We start from the raw sequence: 18,464 nt of genomic DNA on the forward strand, positions 1-18,464 counted from the left end.
AAGGTGATTTGAAATTAGTTCTACTTTCTACTTAATTTCTTTCTTTTTTTCCTCCTTTCCATTCTTTCCCTTCTGCATCCTTAATAATTGTTTTTAGCTATAAGAAATAGGAAACTTAGAATGATTAAACAAACAGAGATTTAGCTTTATAATATAACAAGAAATCCAGAGATAGACATAGGCTTGCCATTACAGTACTGAGTTTAGGAACTTGGGTTCTTTCTACTTCCTATTATGTTATTTTTAGTATTCATTTACATCCTTTTTGCTTAATAATTGCAAGATGCATGCTACATACCCAGACATCACATCCACCTTTCTGATACCATAATAAGGGTGATTGAGAAAGCAGTTTAATATCACAAGTTTCTTGCAAAGATTAAATGCGCCTAGCATATTTAAGTTCCAGTAGGTTAATTTATTAACAGTTCTAATGTACCATAATGGAATTGTTCCTTAACATCTAATTTTTGTAAGCTTTGTGTCATTCTGGGCCCTAAGTCCAGACAGTGTAATATACCACATTTCTCTGGCAGGAAAGTCACATTAATAACTCCAGAGGGTGTTGTTTACAACTGAGTTATGTTAACAGTGCCTCCTGGAATTGGGCTGTGCAAATCCTGCCTGTCTGTACATGGATGGCACTGACCTGAGGCTTCGCTAGTAAATGAAATACTCAAGATTATTCATATTTTTGATAAATATAAAACACAATTACTATTAAAGTTAAAATTATTAAGTAGATAATTTAGTGACCTGTCTTAAAAGAACATAAAATGGAATATTCTATGGACTAATGATTGTGTCTTGTGGACTAATTATTGTATTAAAACCCAGCTAGAGTTAGGTAGTTGCTGGGGGTCCATAGAAAGGCTTTCTGCTAGAGTGACCAGGTCACACTAAACAGTGGCTGTCAAAGATGATCCTGAAGATGGTGGTACTGTTGGTTCAGAGAGCACCTAGACTGGGAGGTTCTCAGGGTGGGATGGGATGAAAACCTACAACTGGGTAGTTGTTGAGATGGAAAAGAGGAAATAAAATAGAGGAGGTATAAAATATGGGAGGACAATTTTCCCAGGTGAAGAGCAATGTTCTTCCCTTCTATCCTCTTACAAAACTCAACTAACCTAAAAAATCAGACATACTTTTCCCCACCAATAAATTAAAACTTAAAGTTTTGAATTTTCTTAAAACTTTGCTGTTGAAATTAGTGAAGCAGTATTCTTAATAAATTAAAAATTCTATTTTTTAAGTAACATAATATTGCATATTTCCATAACATACCTTCATGTTATCATGTCTGCCATGATAATAATTCAATCCAGATTAATCTTAGATAGTATTTTGGCAGGGAAGGTAATTAGTCACTCCTTAATTGATAAAGATATGATTTTTAAAAAGCCATTTTTTCAATAACATGATCATTCCATTCTCTTAATTTATAATATAATTAGTTTCAGGAGCATTTCAGTAGAATATCTTATTTTGAATATATTTAAACATTTTATCAAGGAAAAAATCTAGGAAGAAGTTTATTAGTTAATGAAACTTAGTTAAATGAGAGTTTCATATATCAAATCAAATGCTATAAAGATCTCAATCTGAGATTGCTAATTCCCATTTCCAAACTAACAAGAAGAGCACATTCTGAAAACAGATCCTATTTCGGCTCTAAAACATCCAAAAACTGACGAGCAACGGTTCATATTAAATTTGCCCAGATAGCCTCACTGCTGACTATAAAAAAGCAAATTGTAATTGGCTGAGAAATATCACAGCAGTGTCAAAATCAAACTAACCTGCACGACTTGACCTACATTTTGACCCAGCCAAGACATCATTAACTAAAAGTAAATGAACTCAAACTATCAGATTATCAAAAGTAACAAACACTTGAAGAAAAAGCTATCTGTCTTGAAAATAAATTGTTGGCAAATGGTTCTGACTTCCCTAGCCTCTTGCAGTAACTGAAATCATTTTAAAATACTTTTCGTACCAATTAAAATGGAAGCTGAACAGACACCCCTGCTTACTCGACACAGAGACACAGAATATGAAATGGACCCAAACACCTCGGGATTTAAGACCAAGGACTGATTCAGGTCCTTCAACCAACATCCCTGTTTCTCTGGTTTAACGAAATATTAGTGACTGAGAAAAAGTTTCAAAAGGTAAACACAATATCCTGGTTAATTTTAGAAGAGGGAGTATTTTGATAAATTCCATTTCTTCTACTTAAAAAAAAAAAAACCAAAAAACCTTCGTGTTCCCAGAGAACTTTCTAAAATGCATTGATTGATATTTATGCACTTTCAAATATAGAATTGTAATTTCTTTTGGTTAAATCTGCTTTCAGTACCTTATGGGAGCATTCTGAATTTTTTATTTTCTTGTATAACATCAGAGATATATAAAATAAAAAGTACTGAACCAATCCCCTCACTGTTTTTAGGATACAGCCTGGAATTTTTTAATTAAAAAACCAAATCAGTCATCCGAACTTGTTTGCCAGTGATTTTCGCCCTTCACTTAGGCTGCCCTGCACACATGCTAACACAGTTGTTAACGTGTCAAGGGAGCTGAACCCTCAAGTTTTCCGAACGACAGAATCGTAACCCTGGATGTGTACAAAGTTAAGAGAGCAACATTTCAGTGTTCAACCTCATTCAAACTCCATTCTCCTCTTTTAATTCATCTTAAAAATGTTCTCTGAAGTGCATACCATATGGCCTTTTAAGACACAATTTCTTTCTTTAAAATTCTGTGAAGCACAGGTTCGCATTTTATCGTTTTCCCCACACTTTGTTATCACTGTTTGCCTGACCTCTGTTAACACGTTCAGTTTCTCCTTCTGAAATCATAGTTTCTTCTTCTGAAATCTTCTACTGAAATCACTATGAGTTCAGTACTCAACAACTGATCGTTGACAGTGACCACAGTCACATCATTTCATCTCTACTGTGCTAAAGCTGCTCTATTTGCATTTTGATTCTGAATCATTTTGAGAACGAACGCATTCCCATTTGTCTTCCTAGAGATCTCCCAGAGCTGTCTATCCCCCTTTCCTCCTACTGTTGTCCCTGCCTGTATCCAGTCCTTCTCACTTCTTACTTGGACTTTTGAATTGCCTCCTAACGGGTCCCCGACTGCAGATGTGATCACTTATAACCCATCCTTCCTGGCACCAGACCCGATCGAGTCATTTTCCTCTTAAAAATCCATCTACATCTTCCAATTGCCTATCTACGGCGTAGAGTTTAAATTCCTCCAGACAGTGTCTGATGTTTCATAAATTACCTGAACTGTGATTACCTTTCAAGCCTTGTCTCCCTCCAGCCTAAACCTGCTGCCATCACACAGAAGCGCCTGCAGGTTCACCAATAATACATATTCTTTCACCCTCTGAAGGCTTTGAACATGAAACTTCCTCTTACTGGAAACCACACCAGCCCTCCTCCAGTTACACTTCTTACTACACTTATTTCAAGAACCATCTACAAAAGCATTCCCTGCCAGGAAGGTTTTCTTTAGCCAATCTAAAGCAAAGTGCCTTAATATTCAATGTAAGTTCCCTTCTATTATAACTCTTCTCCTAATTGTTCATAACATATCTGTCTTCCCCAGGGCACGGGTTCTTTCTGGGAGAGATTCATAATTAATCATCTTCTGCAGATCTGCCAGGGCTTTGTGAAAAACTCAACACAACCAATGCAGAATTACCATACTTTTAAGCAGACTCTGTAGTTTTTTAATGTCTTTTTAAAAATTATTTTTATTAACAGATAATGTATTATTTGCCCTAGGGGTACAGGTCTATGAATCATCAGGCTTATACATTTCACAGCACTCACCACAGCACGTACCCTCCCCAGTGTCCACACAGACTATGTAGTTTTTCATGGAAGCAATGCCATCACTCTGAGTTCAGTTTTAGGCTGGTAAACTCCATACAAAGCTGTACATCAACATATATGATTAATGCCCCTTTTAGAGATGTTTGCATATAGCAGGCATGTTCAAAGAAACCTAAGTTTTAAGACTATCACAATGTTTTTGCATAAATATTAACTGAAGGTGACAACTATATTTCTAGGCTTGCTTTATACTTCAGACTCTCTGAATCTTGAGCTCTTGGTTCAAAAAATACTTAACGAGTGGGTATTTTGTGCAAATCTCTGTGCTAGACACTGGAAATCATAAATATTATATCTAATTGAGAGAGTTATAAGAATTGAGGCCACCAGTTTTTAAAGATACCAGCAGAGTGCTTAGCAAGTAAATGGCAGCGTGTAATGTTGTGGTTCTTCTGGTTGAAGAGGTTGTGTTGATTTTTTTTAAAAGATCAGGTAGAACATACACACACACACACATACAGAGAGAGAGAGAATACAGAGATATAGAATATATATATCTATATAGAACATAATAGATACAGAATATATATATATCTAGATAGATATGTGGAGATATATATCTATATCTATATCTATATCTATATATAGATATATCAGCAATCATGTCACAACCACATATGTAAGACAAAGCTCTGCTATAGCTTCTCAGTATTCCATAATACCAATGACAGTTCTGGACTTCAGAGGGCAATGTAAATTACAGAATTCACAATGGTGTGCTATTTTGAGGGCAAGTAAGCATCTGCTTTCAAGAATAGTCTAAAATTGCATCGGCTTGGTGCAGGAAAATACTGAAGTGCAAAAGATGACTTAATAGACAGCAATTTTTTTCAAAATAAAATAATTAAACAGGTGAATGCTTTTTTTCCTGTAATTTTTATCACTGCAAAGCAAATAGCATATATTGACATTTTAGACATTTAGAAAAGACATTTAGACATTTAGAAAGAAGCAGTTTGTACTTTCCTCAGAGTATGTTATCTCAGATCTGTGTTACTTCCTTATCTGTAAAATTGGTTCCTTCAGGGAAAGTGTTATTTGGTTGAGCAAGGACTTCTCTGAAATGTGCTGGTCTTTTTTCGGAGGGAGGACAGAAGTTAGTTCTCCTTTTTATTTAAATGTAAGAAGTTTTATTTTTTTTCCCTATAGAGTATTATGTGAATTTTCAAGTGATTTTCTGGATAAAACAAATAAGAATGTTTCAATCAGAGGAAATAGCTAACAATCTGAATGGTAGAAAAAACAAATTATTTTCAATGAATTCTAACATTTTCCAAAATTCTGAAATTTTTGTTGCTGACCATTTATAAAATTCATTTTAACTTTTGAGCGATGTGGAAAAAAATGTTAAAACATCTTGATTGCATAGCCTTTTCTCTCCCAGAGATTTTGTATTTTAGTTATCAAAGTCAGTTTCTGGGTGTTACACACAAACAGTGCGTCATGGAACACTACATGAGAACTAATGATGTGATGTATGACTAACATAACATAATAAAAAAAATGACAAAGTGAAAAAGCTTTGTCTGTGTAACAGTAATGCCATCAGAATAACTTTGATGAATGTGTATATTAAAGAAAGCACTTATTGCAATAACTATTACTAAAGAATTTTAAAAGAATGAATATTCATAATCATTATGGTAATAGTAGGAAGATATTTACCGCAAATAGTGGCACTTTTTTCTTTTACTCATTCATACTATTTGATCGCTAGCTCTAATTTTTTATTCTCTCATATATCAAAAACTTGAATCATTATACATTTTATGCCTTCTTTTTTCCAAAAATCAATTCTCCCATGTCCAAATCCTTCATTTTTACCTAACCCTTGAAAAAATTGCCAAGAAAAACCTACTATCAACTATTTTTCTGTTTTCTTTGGTTCTTTCTATATTACTTTCTTAAAATAATATTCTATTGCCATTATAATTTATTGATGTTTTATTTTGGTGGATGAAGATTTAGTCTTTTTCTTGCAACTTAGTTATGTTGCAATCTTGATTATACTAATATTTGGTATTTACATTGACGTGACCAACATTGTTCACATCTGAGACCATTTAGGTACTACATGGAGTTCTTTACCTAAACACTTTTTCGTTTTTCCTCAAATTATTAATAATTTTTATTTTACAGTTTGCTTAGCTTTCTGTATACCTACCCCTAATTGTTCGCAAAATATCCAAGAGTACTAAAACCCCAGTCAAAACCATTTTTCAATTGGCCAGACACATCGTGACTTCTGTCAATTTCTCTTTTCCCGTCCTGCATGAACACCCCACTCATCCAGATAGGGAGCATAAGAAGTAAAATTTTTGAGACCTAGACTTTCCCAAAATGATTTTACCTAACGCTTACAGTTGATGGATTGTTTATTGGATAGAATTTATTTCTTTTTAAGACTTTATTATTTGTTTCACAGAGAGAGATCACAAGTAGGCAAAGAGGCAGGCAGAGAGAGAAGGGGGCGTGTGGAGCAGGCTCTCTGCTGCTCAAGGAGGCCAATGCTGGGCTCCATCCCACTACTCTGGGATCATGACCTGACCTGCTGAAGGCAGAGGCTTAACCCATTGAGCCACCTAGGTGCCCTATGGTAGAATTTTAGTTACAATGCCTTCCACTTTGAATGTCATAGGCATTATCCATTTTTCTCTATTTTTTTAAATGTCTGTTTTGCTATTGGGAGATTTTATGGATTCTTGTCCTTCTTCTGTTGCATATAATGTATTTTAATTAATTAATTGTCTCTAGATGTATTTGGAATCTTTTTTATATCTCTGAACTATTATGATGTTGTTCCAGTTGTAAGTCTTTTTTCATTCCTTGTCTTTCCAATATGGAGATTTACTTTCTTTGATTTGAGGGAGCAATGTGCTATTTTTTGAATACTATTTCTCTCCATTCTTACTATTTTCCATGGAATTACTATTAGTTAGAATTTGAACCTACTGGCTTTATCATTTAATTTTCTTGTTCTAACAACTATAAGTTAATTGATAATTTCCCTCCAGTGAAATGCTTGTTTCATTGAAATGTTACTTCATAACTTCTGATCATTTTTTCTCTTTAATTGAGAAAAATATGTAGGATCCTTAAGGAGATGTTTATTTAGGATAATGATCATTTGGTGATCACATATACATTTTTTAACCTAATCATCAATTGTTTGTTGCTTTTGCTTTTGTCTCTTTTACCATTTAAGTTTTATTATTTTTTTCTGTAGGCAAAAATATTATTATTTCTTTCATGGTTTATGGATTTCTTTTAATGCTTAGAAAGCTACCCGGCAAATGCCACCAAGGTTATACAAATAGTCTCCTAAATTTCTTCAAATATTTTTATTATTGGGGCGCCTGGGTGGCTTAGTGGTTTAAGCCACTGCCTTTGGCTCAGGTCATGATCTCAGGGTCCTGGGATTGAGTCCCGCATCGGGCTTTCTGCTCAGCAGGGAGCCTGCTTCCTCCTCTCTCTCTCTCTCTCTCTCCCTGCCTCTCTGCCTATTTGTGATCTCTCTCTGTCAAATAAATAATAAAATCTTTTAAAAAAAGTTTTAAAAATATTTTTATTATTTTTAACTTTATCTCCTTTATCCAACTTTAAATTACTACTATATGGTACAACCCAGTAGACTAATGTTCTTTTCTTACAGAAGAAACTTATGACACAGCTACTTGAAAAAAAATTTTTTCTACTAAGTAAAAATGTCCAGTTAGTTTAAAATTTATAGTCATATTGTCATATATACACTATGTTATTTCATTTGTGTACCCATCTATTTTGTTAATACAATACTATTTTGAGTACAGTGATTTAATGGAAAATTAAATGTCTGGTAATTAATTAAAAATTGTTGCTACATATAGGCTACATAGTGCCTATAATGTAATTGATATTGATATTAGTTAATTGGTGATAAGCATCAACATAGACGAATGCTTTCTTTTCTAATTATTGCAAACCATCTTATAAATATAAAATAGTTTTTCACGAAGTAGCTTTGTAACTATAAATATTAAGATAAAAATGTTAGAAAGTATATAGGGCTAGAGTCAGATGACAGTAGATTATGTATCTGTAAATTTTAACCCAGACTATTTAATTAGTTGCTATGCAACTCTGAGTGAATGGTTTTATTGCTCTGAGCCTCTGTTTCCATAACTATAAAGCTGAAATCATTATTTCCTATCTATATCCCTGACTGTTTTGTGACAAACCAGATAATGTAAATGCATTTAGAACAAAATAAATGCTAGATATCCATAATATATATATATCTGTGTTATTAATTCTACAGCTATGGTAAGAGAATTCTCTTGGCTTATATTCATTCAGTACCTTCTGCTACACTGTAATGTCCTTATCTTGATTTAAGAGCTGCTCTCTCATAAATAAATCAGAGCACTAACTCCCAATACAAGTATTTTAGGGACTTCTAGGCAACAAAGACACTTTCCTAAAATATTAAAAATTTCCATTAGAGATATTAATTTCTGAAAGTATAAAATATTCTGGGCTTTAAGTTTGTCAATTGTTAGTTCTTTGATGTATACTAAGGCTAAGAATAGCCAAGGTATCTTCCATCAGTGGTCCATCAACAACCTCCAGAGATGAATCTGGCTCAGAGTAAAGACCTAGAATGTTTTTTTACACTTCAATATCTGACTACTTTTTAGCAGACACCTTCAATTTTACATTCCCAGTGAGTACTACGGGTCCAGAGATCAGCTGAACTGATTTTAAACCCAGGCAGTTTCAGGAAATATGATAAGGTCTAGGGAAATAACCCTCGAGAGAAGGAAGGGATTCCTAAACAAGAGAGTACCTCAGAATTATTTGGGGGAAGAAGAATAGCTTGAAATACTGTAATAACAGTATAGGAAACAAATGGGAAAATGTAGTACCCTAAAAATATCTTTTTCACTGGAAGGACCCAGGCTGAAAAAAAAAAAAAAAAAGATCATTTTTGAGAACATGGGTTTAAAAGGCTTGGGAAGAATTAGGCCAGTAGTAATCACTTACATGATACAGGTGACGATGGAAACAATGATAACCAGCATTGACTATGAGGCAGCTACAGTGCCAGACACATTACACTCCTTATTTCCATCACTACCTGCAGCACACTGGTCAGGTCGGTACTACTGTTATTTTTATATTTGTAGATTAGTTACCAGAGACTTCAAGAATTTCAATAACTTGCCTAATACCATGCATGTAAAAATTAGCATGTCCAAATTGGCATATAAAAATATACCATGTCAATGGATAAGAAAATAGTATACGTATTAGGTCAATTAGCTCAAAATTATGTTAGAGTTTTCATTTAATTTCAATAAATATTTACGCGGAATTTCCTTTGCTTCTCAACAAAGAGAGATTTAGTTCTTTTTTTAAAAAAATATTTTATTTATTTATTTGACACAGAGAGAGAGAGATTACAAGTAGGCAGAGAGGCAGGCAGAGAGAGAGGGGGAAGGAGGCTCCCTGCTGAGAAGAGAGGCCGATGTGGGGCTCGATCCCAGGACCCTGAGATCATGACCTGAGCCTAAGGCAGAGGCTTAACCCACTGAGCCACCCAGGCACCCCTAAAGTTCTTTTTTAAAAATTAAAAAAAGCAAGTAAAAACATTCCAATTTTAAAAACTGAAAATAGAATTAGGATAATTGAATAGGTGTGGCAGATACAAACAGACAGATATGTCAATAAAATTTCCAGAAAGCCCATTACCAGACATAAATACACTTGCAAATTTTGAATATGAGTGATGTGGTATTTCATATCAGTGAGGAAAAGAAAGCTTATTCAACAAATGTTTCCAGGAAAATTGATTTGCTGTTATCTCATGGCATGGAATAAAAGAAATTGACTTAGATAATTAGATATTACATTTCACACCACAAAAGAACTAGATAAAAATAGAAATCATTATGTACCTAATATCCTCAATTGGGTAGAGAATACTTAAGCAAATAATTAAAGATGAAATGATATACAGAATTAATTATAAATCTGACCCTGTGAATATTTGTATTTAAATTCATGAGCTAGAGCCAGGGATTGAAATTGCCATTTTTAGGGGCATCTGGGTGGTGTAGCCGGTTAAGCGTCTGACTCTTGGTTTCAGCTAAGGTCACGAGCTCAGGGTCATGTCTTGACTTTTCCCCCGAAAGCACTAAAATCCTTTGGCTTTTAATTTCTCTGCATATGGCTTGCAAGGGTGGTGGTGGGGAGGAGCCTCTCATAAACTGTTGCTGAGATTTTTCTTTTTCTGGTGGATAGAACTTAAGAGAGACAATGTTAGATGTTCCCTAAACGTTACTACCTTATGATAGAATCTAGATCCAAAGTGAGACCTGAATCCTGAACTCTAGAATCACAGTCCAACTTCACAGTATGTATTGTTCTACCTGGATTTCATGTTTATACTGTTACCCTTGAACAACACGGGTTTGAATTGCACAGGTCTGCTAACATGCAGATTTCTTTTATAAATACAGTACAGTATCATAAATTATTTTCCTAATGATTTTCTTTTCTTCAACTTACTTCATTTTAAGACTATGGTATATAATATACATAACATATAAACTACATGTTAATTGACTTTTTATGTTATCAGTAAGGCTTCCAATCAATAGTAGGCTATGAGTTGTTAAGTTTGGGGGGAATAAAAGTTATACACGGATTTTCAACAGTGCAGGGAGTCCACAAGCCTAACCCCTGCATTGCTTAAGGATCAACCATACTTCAATCCCAAAAAAGTCCTAAAAGATGATTTGAATGTAAAAGGAGATCTACCTTATTCTTCCACAGAAAGAGTCAATATTATCAGTTTGATACAGTCTAAATTCCTCATTAACATTTAATATTTCCCATTGTTCACAGAAATGTGAACTTCCCTATCCAACCTAACTTTGTACCAATTTCAAGTTTCTCTGCTCTCCTTTGGCACCCTTTATCCAGTTTCACTGAATTGCTTTCCCCTCCACATATCATATCCTTTCTTTCATTTGCATCTTTCCTCACCATGTTCCCTCAGCCTGGAATTTGCCTCTCTCATTGCTAGCTATTTGGATCTGGTTGCTCTTTCAAAACAGTCACCACCTATAACCTCTTCCACAGAATCGTGCCTCTCAACGCCCACAGCTTTAGCAATGCTTTCCAGTGTCTAAATCCTAACGCGCATAATCTGCTCTTGAATTTATGACCCATTATCATAATTCTTTCTTGCATTATACTTACTAAAGGTAATAAAATATTTAACACCAGGAATGGCACAAGTCTCTAGCCACTGTGAATATTTTGAGTCTACCCAATGAATGAGTATGCTTGCTTGCTCACTGCTTAATTATGAGATAGAACGTCCTAGATCATAAGCCCTCTCACATCAGCAATGTATTGAATTGATCGCTATAGCATCCAGATTTTTAATATAATGTCTTGCACATAATAGAGATATTTAGTACTGATGAATTATAGACATACAAAAACAAAGTATATGTATTAGTAAAATTAGGGCAAGAAGCTCAGAAACAAGCAAACATTTTCAATCCACTGAAAATAATTTCATAACATAATGTACATATGTTGTCATTTTTAAAAAAAATTTCAATTATTTATTTGACAGACAGAGATCACAAGTCAGCAGAGAGGCAGGCAGAGAGAGGGGGGGAAGCAGTCTCCTTGCTGAGCAGAGAGCCCCATGTAGGGCTCGATCTGGTTGTCTATTTTTAAGCACAATTTGTGCACGATAAGTAATCAAATGATACAGAATAACCCACTAATCACATTTCCCTTGACCACATTCTGACCTCAAAATTGAGATAAAAATCAAATAACACATTTTCTTAATGATTTTAACAAAACATCCACAATAAATATACTATAAATAAATTTTGTCTGTCATCACCTTCAATAAAACTGAATTAAATAAAGATAATTTTTTATTTAAAAATTAAGTCCTTGAGTAAGAGATGCAAACTTCTAGTTATAAAATAAATAAGTCACAGCAATGAAAAGTACGGCATAAGGAATATAGTCACTAATAGTGTAATAACATTATTTGTTGACAGGCGGTGAGTACACACCATGGTGAGCACAGAGTAATGTACAGAATTGTCAAATCATGATGATGTACACTTGAAACTGATACAACATGGAATGTAACTATACTTCAATAATAAGATTAATTAATGAACTCCTTGAAAGATCCATTCTTGACATCATTAAAATGAACAGAATCAGAAGATTCCAGAATAATAAAAGGAGAAGGGATATACAAAAGACAAAAAAAAAAAAAAAGACATTTCATATTTAATTTGAAATTTCCTCAGTCTAATTAGAAAGAGAGGAAATAAATGTCTAGAGGATGAAATGAATTTTTCTTCAGGATCAAGATTATAACTATTATCTGAATTGGGGGAATTCTACATGGAGCTCAGAAGGACAAGGACTAAGTCACATTCCACCCTGCAGCCCAGGGCTTAACCCAGTGCTGGTCACAACAGGCGCTCGATAAGTATTTGCTGAGCAACCTGTGGGATGCCCTCTGAACAGCAATTATTATGTTCTAACTAGGGCCTCTCAGAGTGGTGTTTTATTTTCCTCTTTGCAGGCTAATATTTAAACAATCCAGTTGGTCATGGAAAGAGGGAAAATTAAATGAATATATATACATATATAAAAGGAAATAGAGAAAAGTTTTTTAAAAGCTATTTTAAAAAAATGTTTCTCAAAACCAGATAACAAGATAGAGACTCTAGGCCTGAGGCCTAGATTTTTATTGGTTTAATGTAGGAAGTCATTTCTGTTCTGCACTTGTCCCATGGACTTTGTAAAATGTGTTCATTAACCTTGAAAGCACTCATACTAATCACCACTGGAGCTATGTAAAAAAAATATATGTGTGTACAAATGACTTGAGATGTCAGTTAAAATGAGATTGTTGTGGTCATTATCGACTTTCATTAATTTCTACATAAACTGGTAAGCTTTTTCAACAACAGCAAAAAAACGCCCACTTCCAGTAAGATGTTGAATTGAATCTTGTTTTCTGTTCTATCCCCTAACTCCAGCCTCCTTGGGTTAGCATTATTGGTGATTGGCTTTCACTGACTCAATTATCTGAAAGCATTTGTGGGTTGAGTTGAGCATATTTCTATAATGGCAGAGGTTTATTTGTTCTGCCCCATTGAAAATGGAAATTGAGTGATTAAATTAAGACTTCTAAAGATACTTAGGAAAATAAATGATGTATTAGGGTGATTTGTTTTTGAAATACATGCAGCCGGAAAATTAAACCTCATGCAAAGTGTGATTCTTAATGCCTGCTGCTAAAGCTTGTGAACCCCTGGTTTAGGAGAATAAACGGGTTAAGCCAGACACTATATGTAATGTCCACAGATGTCCACCAACAAACAGTAACACTATTAATTACAACGAATGAAAACAAGGTAGGAAAGGGATCATCGTCTCTTAAGAGTGTCAGAGGGTTTTAGTGTAAATGGGGAAAACACTTGTCATTACAATTGGGAAGGCTAATTGATTTGATCTAAATTTGTAAGAGGAGTGGTCTTGTAGAGCTCTTCAGAAGAGTGTGTGATATTTTGTCAGTCTTGACTAGTGTCACTCTTGGATAGAATCCAAATGGCTCTCTTTTATATTCACTTGTATTTATGTTATTTGTTTGTTTGTGTTTAAAAGGTTTGCATTTATTTATTTATTTATTTATTTATTTATTTATTTGAGAGAGCTAGAAAGAGCAAGAGCTGGAGGTCGGGTCAGGTGGGGTGGGGTGGGGTGGACGTCTGGGGGAAGGACAAGCAGACTCCCTGCTGAGCAGGGAGCCCCAAAGTGAGGCTCGATTCCGGGGCTCTGGGATCACGACCTGGGCTGAAGGAAGATGCTGAGCCAAGTGAGCCACCCAGGTGCCCCTGTGTTCACTTTTAATTTAATAATAGCTACAATGTAAGGGATGTTAATCATGTGCCAAACACGGTGTTTATTTGCACTTTACATTGTGCGCCTATTTAAATTATGACAGTTCAACCAGTTATTAGCAGAGGCAGTCCACAGGAGTGCTACCATTTTTTTACTACAATTTGGGTTGGAACTCCAGAAACTCTGATTGGTCTCATATTCTGACACACAGAGCATGAGATTAATCAGCATGAGATTAAAATTTATGAGTCAGTGCGATAGGGAAGATGCAACATTATTGGAGAAAGTGACTAAGTGGAAAATGATTTTTTTAAAAAATCAGAATGCGGAATAAATAGATTTACTCAATAAATAGAACAAGGACAAGACTAGCATTAAAAAAATTTCTATAACATGTTCCACATAAAATTTGAACCCCATAAAACATTACTTTTTGTATTCTGTATAGTTTAATTCTAAAACAATAAAAATGTTATAAAAATAAACTGTACAAGGGTGATTACTTAAAATCTATGATATACTCTTGCTTTAAAGTATGCATATCTTTGTAGATCAGTTTTCCTTAGAGTGGACCAAGGTGTGCGTAAAACAAAGTACTTAAATGCGTAACACGAAAGACTCAAGGGGAAGTGGCACATTCAAAAAAACCTTAGTAGTTACTAAGACACAACTTTTCTGGTACCCTGATGAAGAATTTAAAGGAGGAAAAAATCCAGTCATGAAACTGAACATTATGAGTAAAACCAAACTGACTGAACTCTGTTTTGTTTGTTTGGCTATGTATTGGTTAAATATGTTGCCTGACAACAAAAGGAAGGGAAAGCAATCCTCTGAATTGGTCAGAACAAAATGTATATCATAAATATACCTGGATTACAGCACAAGAGCTGATTCTATATTTCTATGGGAACAAAGCAAAATCTTGTATAGTAAATTGATCTTTTCTTTTTATTTGCTCAGAGTAATTGAATTCCTATATGATTTAATAATTTTCTTCCCACTCTCTGTTTTTTTTTTTTTTTTTTAGGAGTTATTTATTTTGAGAGAGAGAGAGAGCACACATGTACACACGGGGGGACAGAGGAAGAGAGAGAATCTCAAGCAGACTCCCCACTGAGTACGGAACCTGACACAGGGCTCGATTTCAGAACCCTGAGATCATGACCTGAGTAGAAATCAAGAGTCAGATGCTTAAACGACTAAGCCACCCAGGTGCCCTCTACGTATTCTTTTAAATTTAAAATTATCTGTAAAGCTTAAATACTTACTGAAGATTTCTTCTTCATATTATTAGCAGTCTCTCTCTCTCTCTCTCTCTCTCTTTTAAAATATTTTATTTATTTGGCAGAGAGAGAGAGAGACAGTGAGAGAGGAACACAAGTAGGGAGAGAGAGAGGGAGAAGCAAGCTTCCTGCTGAGCAGGGAGCCCAATGTGGGGCTCAATCCCAGGATCCTGGGATCATGACCTGAGCTGAAGGCAGACACTTAACGACAGACCCACCCAGGTGTCCCTATTTGCAATCTTTTTTATATCTCTTGCAGTTGGATATTTTCATGCCCAACTTCATATAGATAGTAAATTATAAATTTGCTTATTGTCCAAACTTCAGAAGTCACTCAGTCAAAAATAATCTGTCCAAAATATTGTTACTGAAAGGGCACATAACTATAAATGATTCACATTACATTACGTATTCTATCTTATCCTCATCCTCAACCTCCAGCCCTCTGTGCAATAACTAAATCTGATATTAAATATTGATAAGAGTTAGTTCACTAAAATATAAACATATGGACTCACAAGTTTAAATAAAATATAAAATAGCGTATGACTGGCTCATACTCGTAGGAGTGATGGGAAAGAAGAAAGAAGTATTAGGCTGAACAATTTTTATTCATTGACAGTTATTAACATTTATACTAAGATAATTTCATCAATAAACTTTTTTCCTTTTTAATTTCTTTTTTTAATTTTATTTTATTTTTTCAGTGTTCCAAGATATCAGTGAACATTAAAATTAAAATTAAGTAATCTGACTTTGAAAAAAGTGCACGTGAATTGTTTCTCTAATTACCTGAATTCTAGAGTCATATAAAAATCAATGGGCATTATTTTCATATATTATTATATCATTTATTCATCCACTCAACAAACATTCTTCTTTTTTTAAACCAAGACATGAAAAGCTTTATGTAGTCAAAGGAAATGATTTAAAAACCATGAGGGAAATGAAAAGAGAAAAGAATCAATGGAACATTGTACTGTGCTCTTGCTGCTTGAAAAGATCCAAGATGCACAGTTGATTCAATATTAACCAAAGTCCCTGAAGAATGGCATATAGGAGTTCAACAAACATCCTAGAAGCAATGCTATGGGTAAAGCTTTCTGCCAAGTGCTGGGCAACCAGGATGACTAAACCATAGCTCTAGGCTAAACGTTCAACTTTATGGAGGAGACAGGCATAAAAACATACATTCAAATCAAAGAACAAAATGTGCAAATTATGGTTTAAACAGGCACAGATTTGGTTAGTGGTAGAAGAGCACAGGAGGAGAAGGACACAAAATCTGGAAGAGGGTGAATTAAGTCAGGACGTATGTAATCTGATTCTTCCATGGGATCTTCAGGCAAGATACTGCACTGGCCCTGCACCTCTGGGCCCTTGGGTGCATTCTCCGGCTTGCCCCCGCTCTCCTATCAGGGTAGCTGTCTCCTTGGCTGTTTCCCTGGCCTGGCAGTAGGCTTCCAGTGGGATTTGATCAGGCAGCACTGGCAGAGATTGGAGAATGGGAAGAAGGAAGTAACCAGGATATTTCTCCCCATCCTCAACTATCTCCGAATGTATTTCTGGCATTTGCTGTTTCTCTTCCTTGTCCCCTGCTCCCTGCAATTCAGGCTTACCCTGGTTTCAGCTCTCAGGATAGTCGCTTCCTTCTGCCACCTCAGTAGGTCTGTTATTACACCGCCCGGTTTCTCAGGGAGACTATAAGTGGGTAACCATTGCCAGCCATCAACTTCCCCTATTTTAAATATTCAGAGTAGTTTCCATTTTGTTGGTTGGATGCAAGTGCCTGGCAGACATGAACTATGGGAGGCTGAATTCCAGGGAGTCTGGAGGGTAAATTTGGACCCAATCAAAATATAGATGAGAATTGCTGAGTTTATGTACTGAGTGTATAAAATGATGGGTAGATTAACGGTGGAACCCTGGGGAAAACAGCAGCAGATAATACAGTCTTTGAATGAATCTAAAGAAAAAGTTTTAGTAGAATCAGAAAAATGTGGTATGTACTAATCCACAAGGAACCTAGCTGTCATTGGCATCCAATATTTGCCAGATGAGGTTTCTGAAGACACATCAGGTCACCAGTTAGATAGCAGGACTAGATTTGAAATCCAAATCTGGGTTTCCTATTTCTTCATCTTGTGTTTTTGTGATACCATGCCATTAATCATTCCTTTTAATAGCAGGTGATTTGGCATAATTTGCCTGGGTTCAGGTTACTTGCTCTTATCTTGTGTGATATTTCCACCTCCGTTTCTTCTTATGTAAAAACCAGTATATGGTATTATTTACCTTCATGGGTAATTTTAAGAATTAAATGAGATAATATATGAAAAGTACTTAGAATAGTATAAAGTAATTAAGAGAGTTGAAATTACTGAGAGGTTATGCAATCTAAGAAGGTTAATAGTGTTGTCAGATCTTATCACAATATTATGAAAGATAAGCTAGTCATTGTATACCTTACAGGTACTGAATATCTCCCAAAGTTCAAGATTTTTCTTGCATTTTGTAATCAAATTGGGTTTTTACTTTAGAAGTTAAATTGATTTTTATGCCATTAGTTTCTACTGAGGTCCATACATTTAAGAATTTCCATTTTAAGTGAAGTTTCATGATTTATTTTCTATTTGTATGGTATTTTAACAAAAAAATTTTTAAAAATCTCAGTGAGATTTCCCTGAGAAGCTTCTGAGTCTCCCCCCATCATCCTTCTCACTTTTCTTTCTCTTTTAAGTTTTTAGTACCCCAAAGTATTTAAATGTTAAATGTAAATCAAGAAATTGGGAAATTTTTAAATGAAATTACAAGATAATTCTAATCTACTAGATAACATAGAGAACGGTGTCATTTTCCTAATGGTGTTGCCATTAGCACTTAGAAATTCACATTTGTATTCAAAGAGAAACACATCAAACATTCAGAGTGTAACATGTAGAGTTAACAAAAATCCATGTATAAAATAATTATACATGTATACATGTATACAATGTGTAAAATAATTATACATTTTAACTTACCCTCTGTGTCTGCTAGTCCCACTCCTACTCCTGGCTGCTTTACAGGCTCTTGCCCATTCTGCCCCATCTTTCCTCTGTTTAAAAGAAAATAAAAGGTTACACATTTAGTTATGCTCTCTTAAATGCAAATGAGAAGATCAAGTTCCCAAAAAATAGAGTAACATTATATATTCAGACCTGCAATAAATTACTTGAATGGCCATAAATTGCTTTGTATCATGTTAATTTTAAAAGGGGCTTGTTTCTTTTTCATACTTAGTCTGAATATAATACCTCAAAATTCAGTGTCTTGTTTGTTGACT

The 18,464-nt window shown here is 34.7% G+C and overlaps 1 protein-coding gene across 4 annotated transcripts in view; it reads right to left on the reverse strand.

The window, feature by feature from the left end:
• The window catches only part of PCLO (piccolo presynaptic cytomatrix protein), a 530,926-nt gene that overhangs the window by 22,122 nt on the left and 490,340 nt on the right, over positions 1-18,464 (reverse strand). For all 4 annotated transcript variants that reach the window (XM_044245920.1, XM_044245919.1, XM_044245917.1 and 1 more), the window contains exon 22: positions 18,163-18,236. In XM_044245920.1, the coding sequence (XP_044101855.1) occupies positions 18,163-18,236 (74 nt within the window). The remainder of the gene's footprint in view (positions 1-18,162; positions 18,237-18,464) is intronic.

This window comes from Neovison vison, chromosome 4 (genome assembly GCF_020171115.1).
Source record: "Neovison vison isolate M4711 chromosome 4, ASM_NN_V1, whole genome shotgun sequence".
In the NCBI taxonomy this organism is placed as follows: domain Eukaryota; kingdom Metazoa; phylum Chordata; class Mammalia; order Carnivora; family Mustelidae; genus Neogale; species Neogale vison.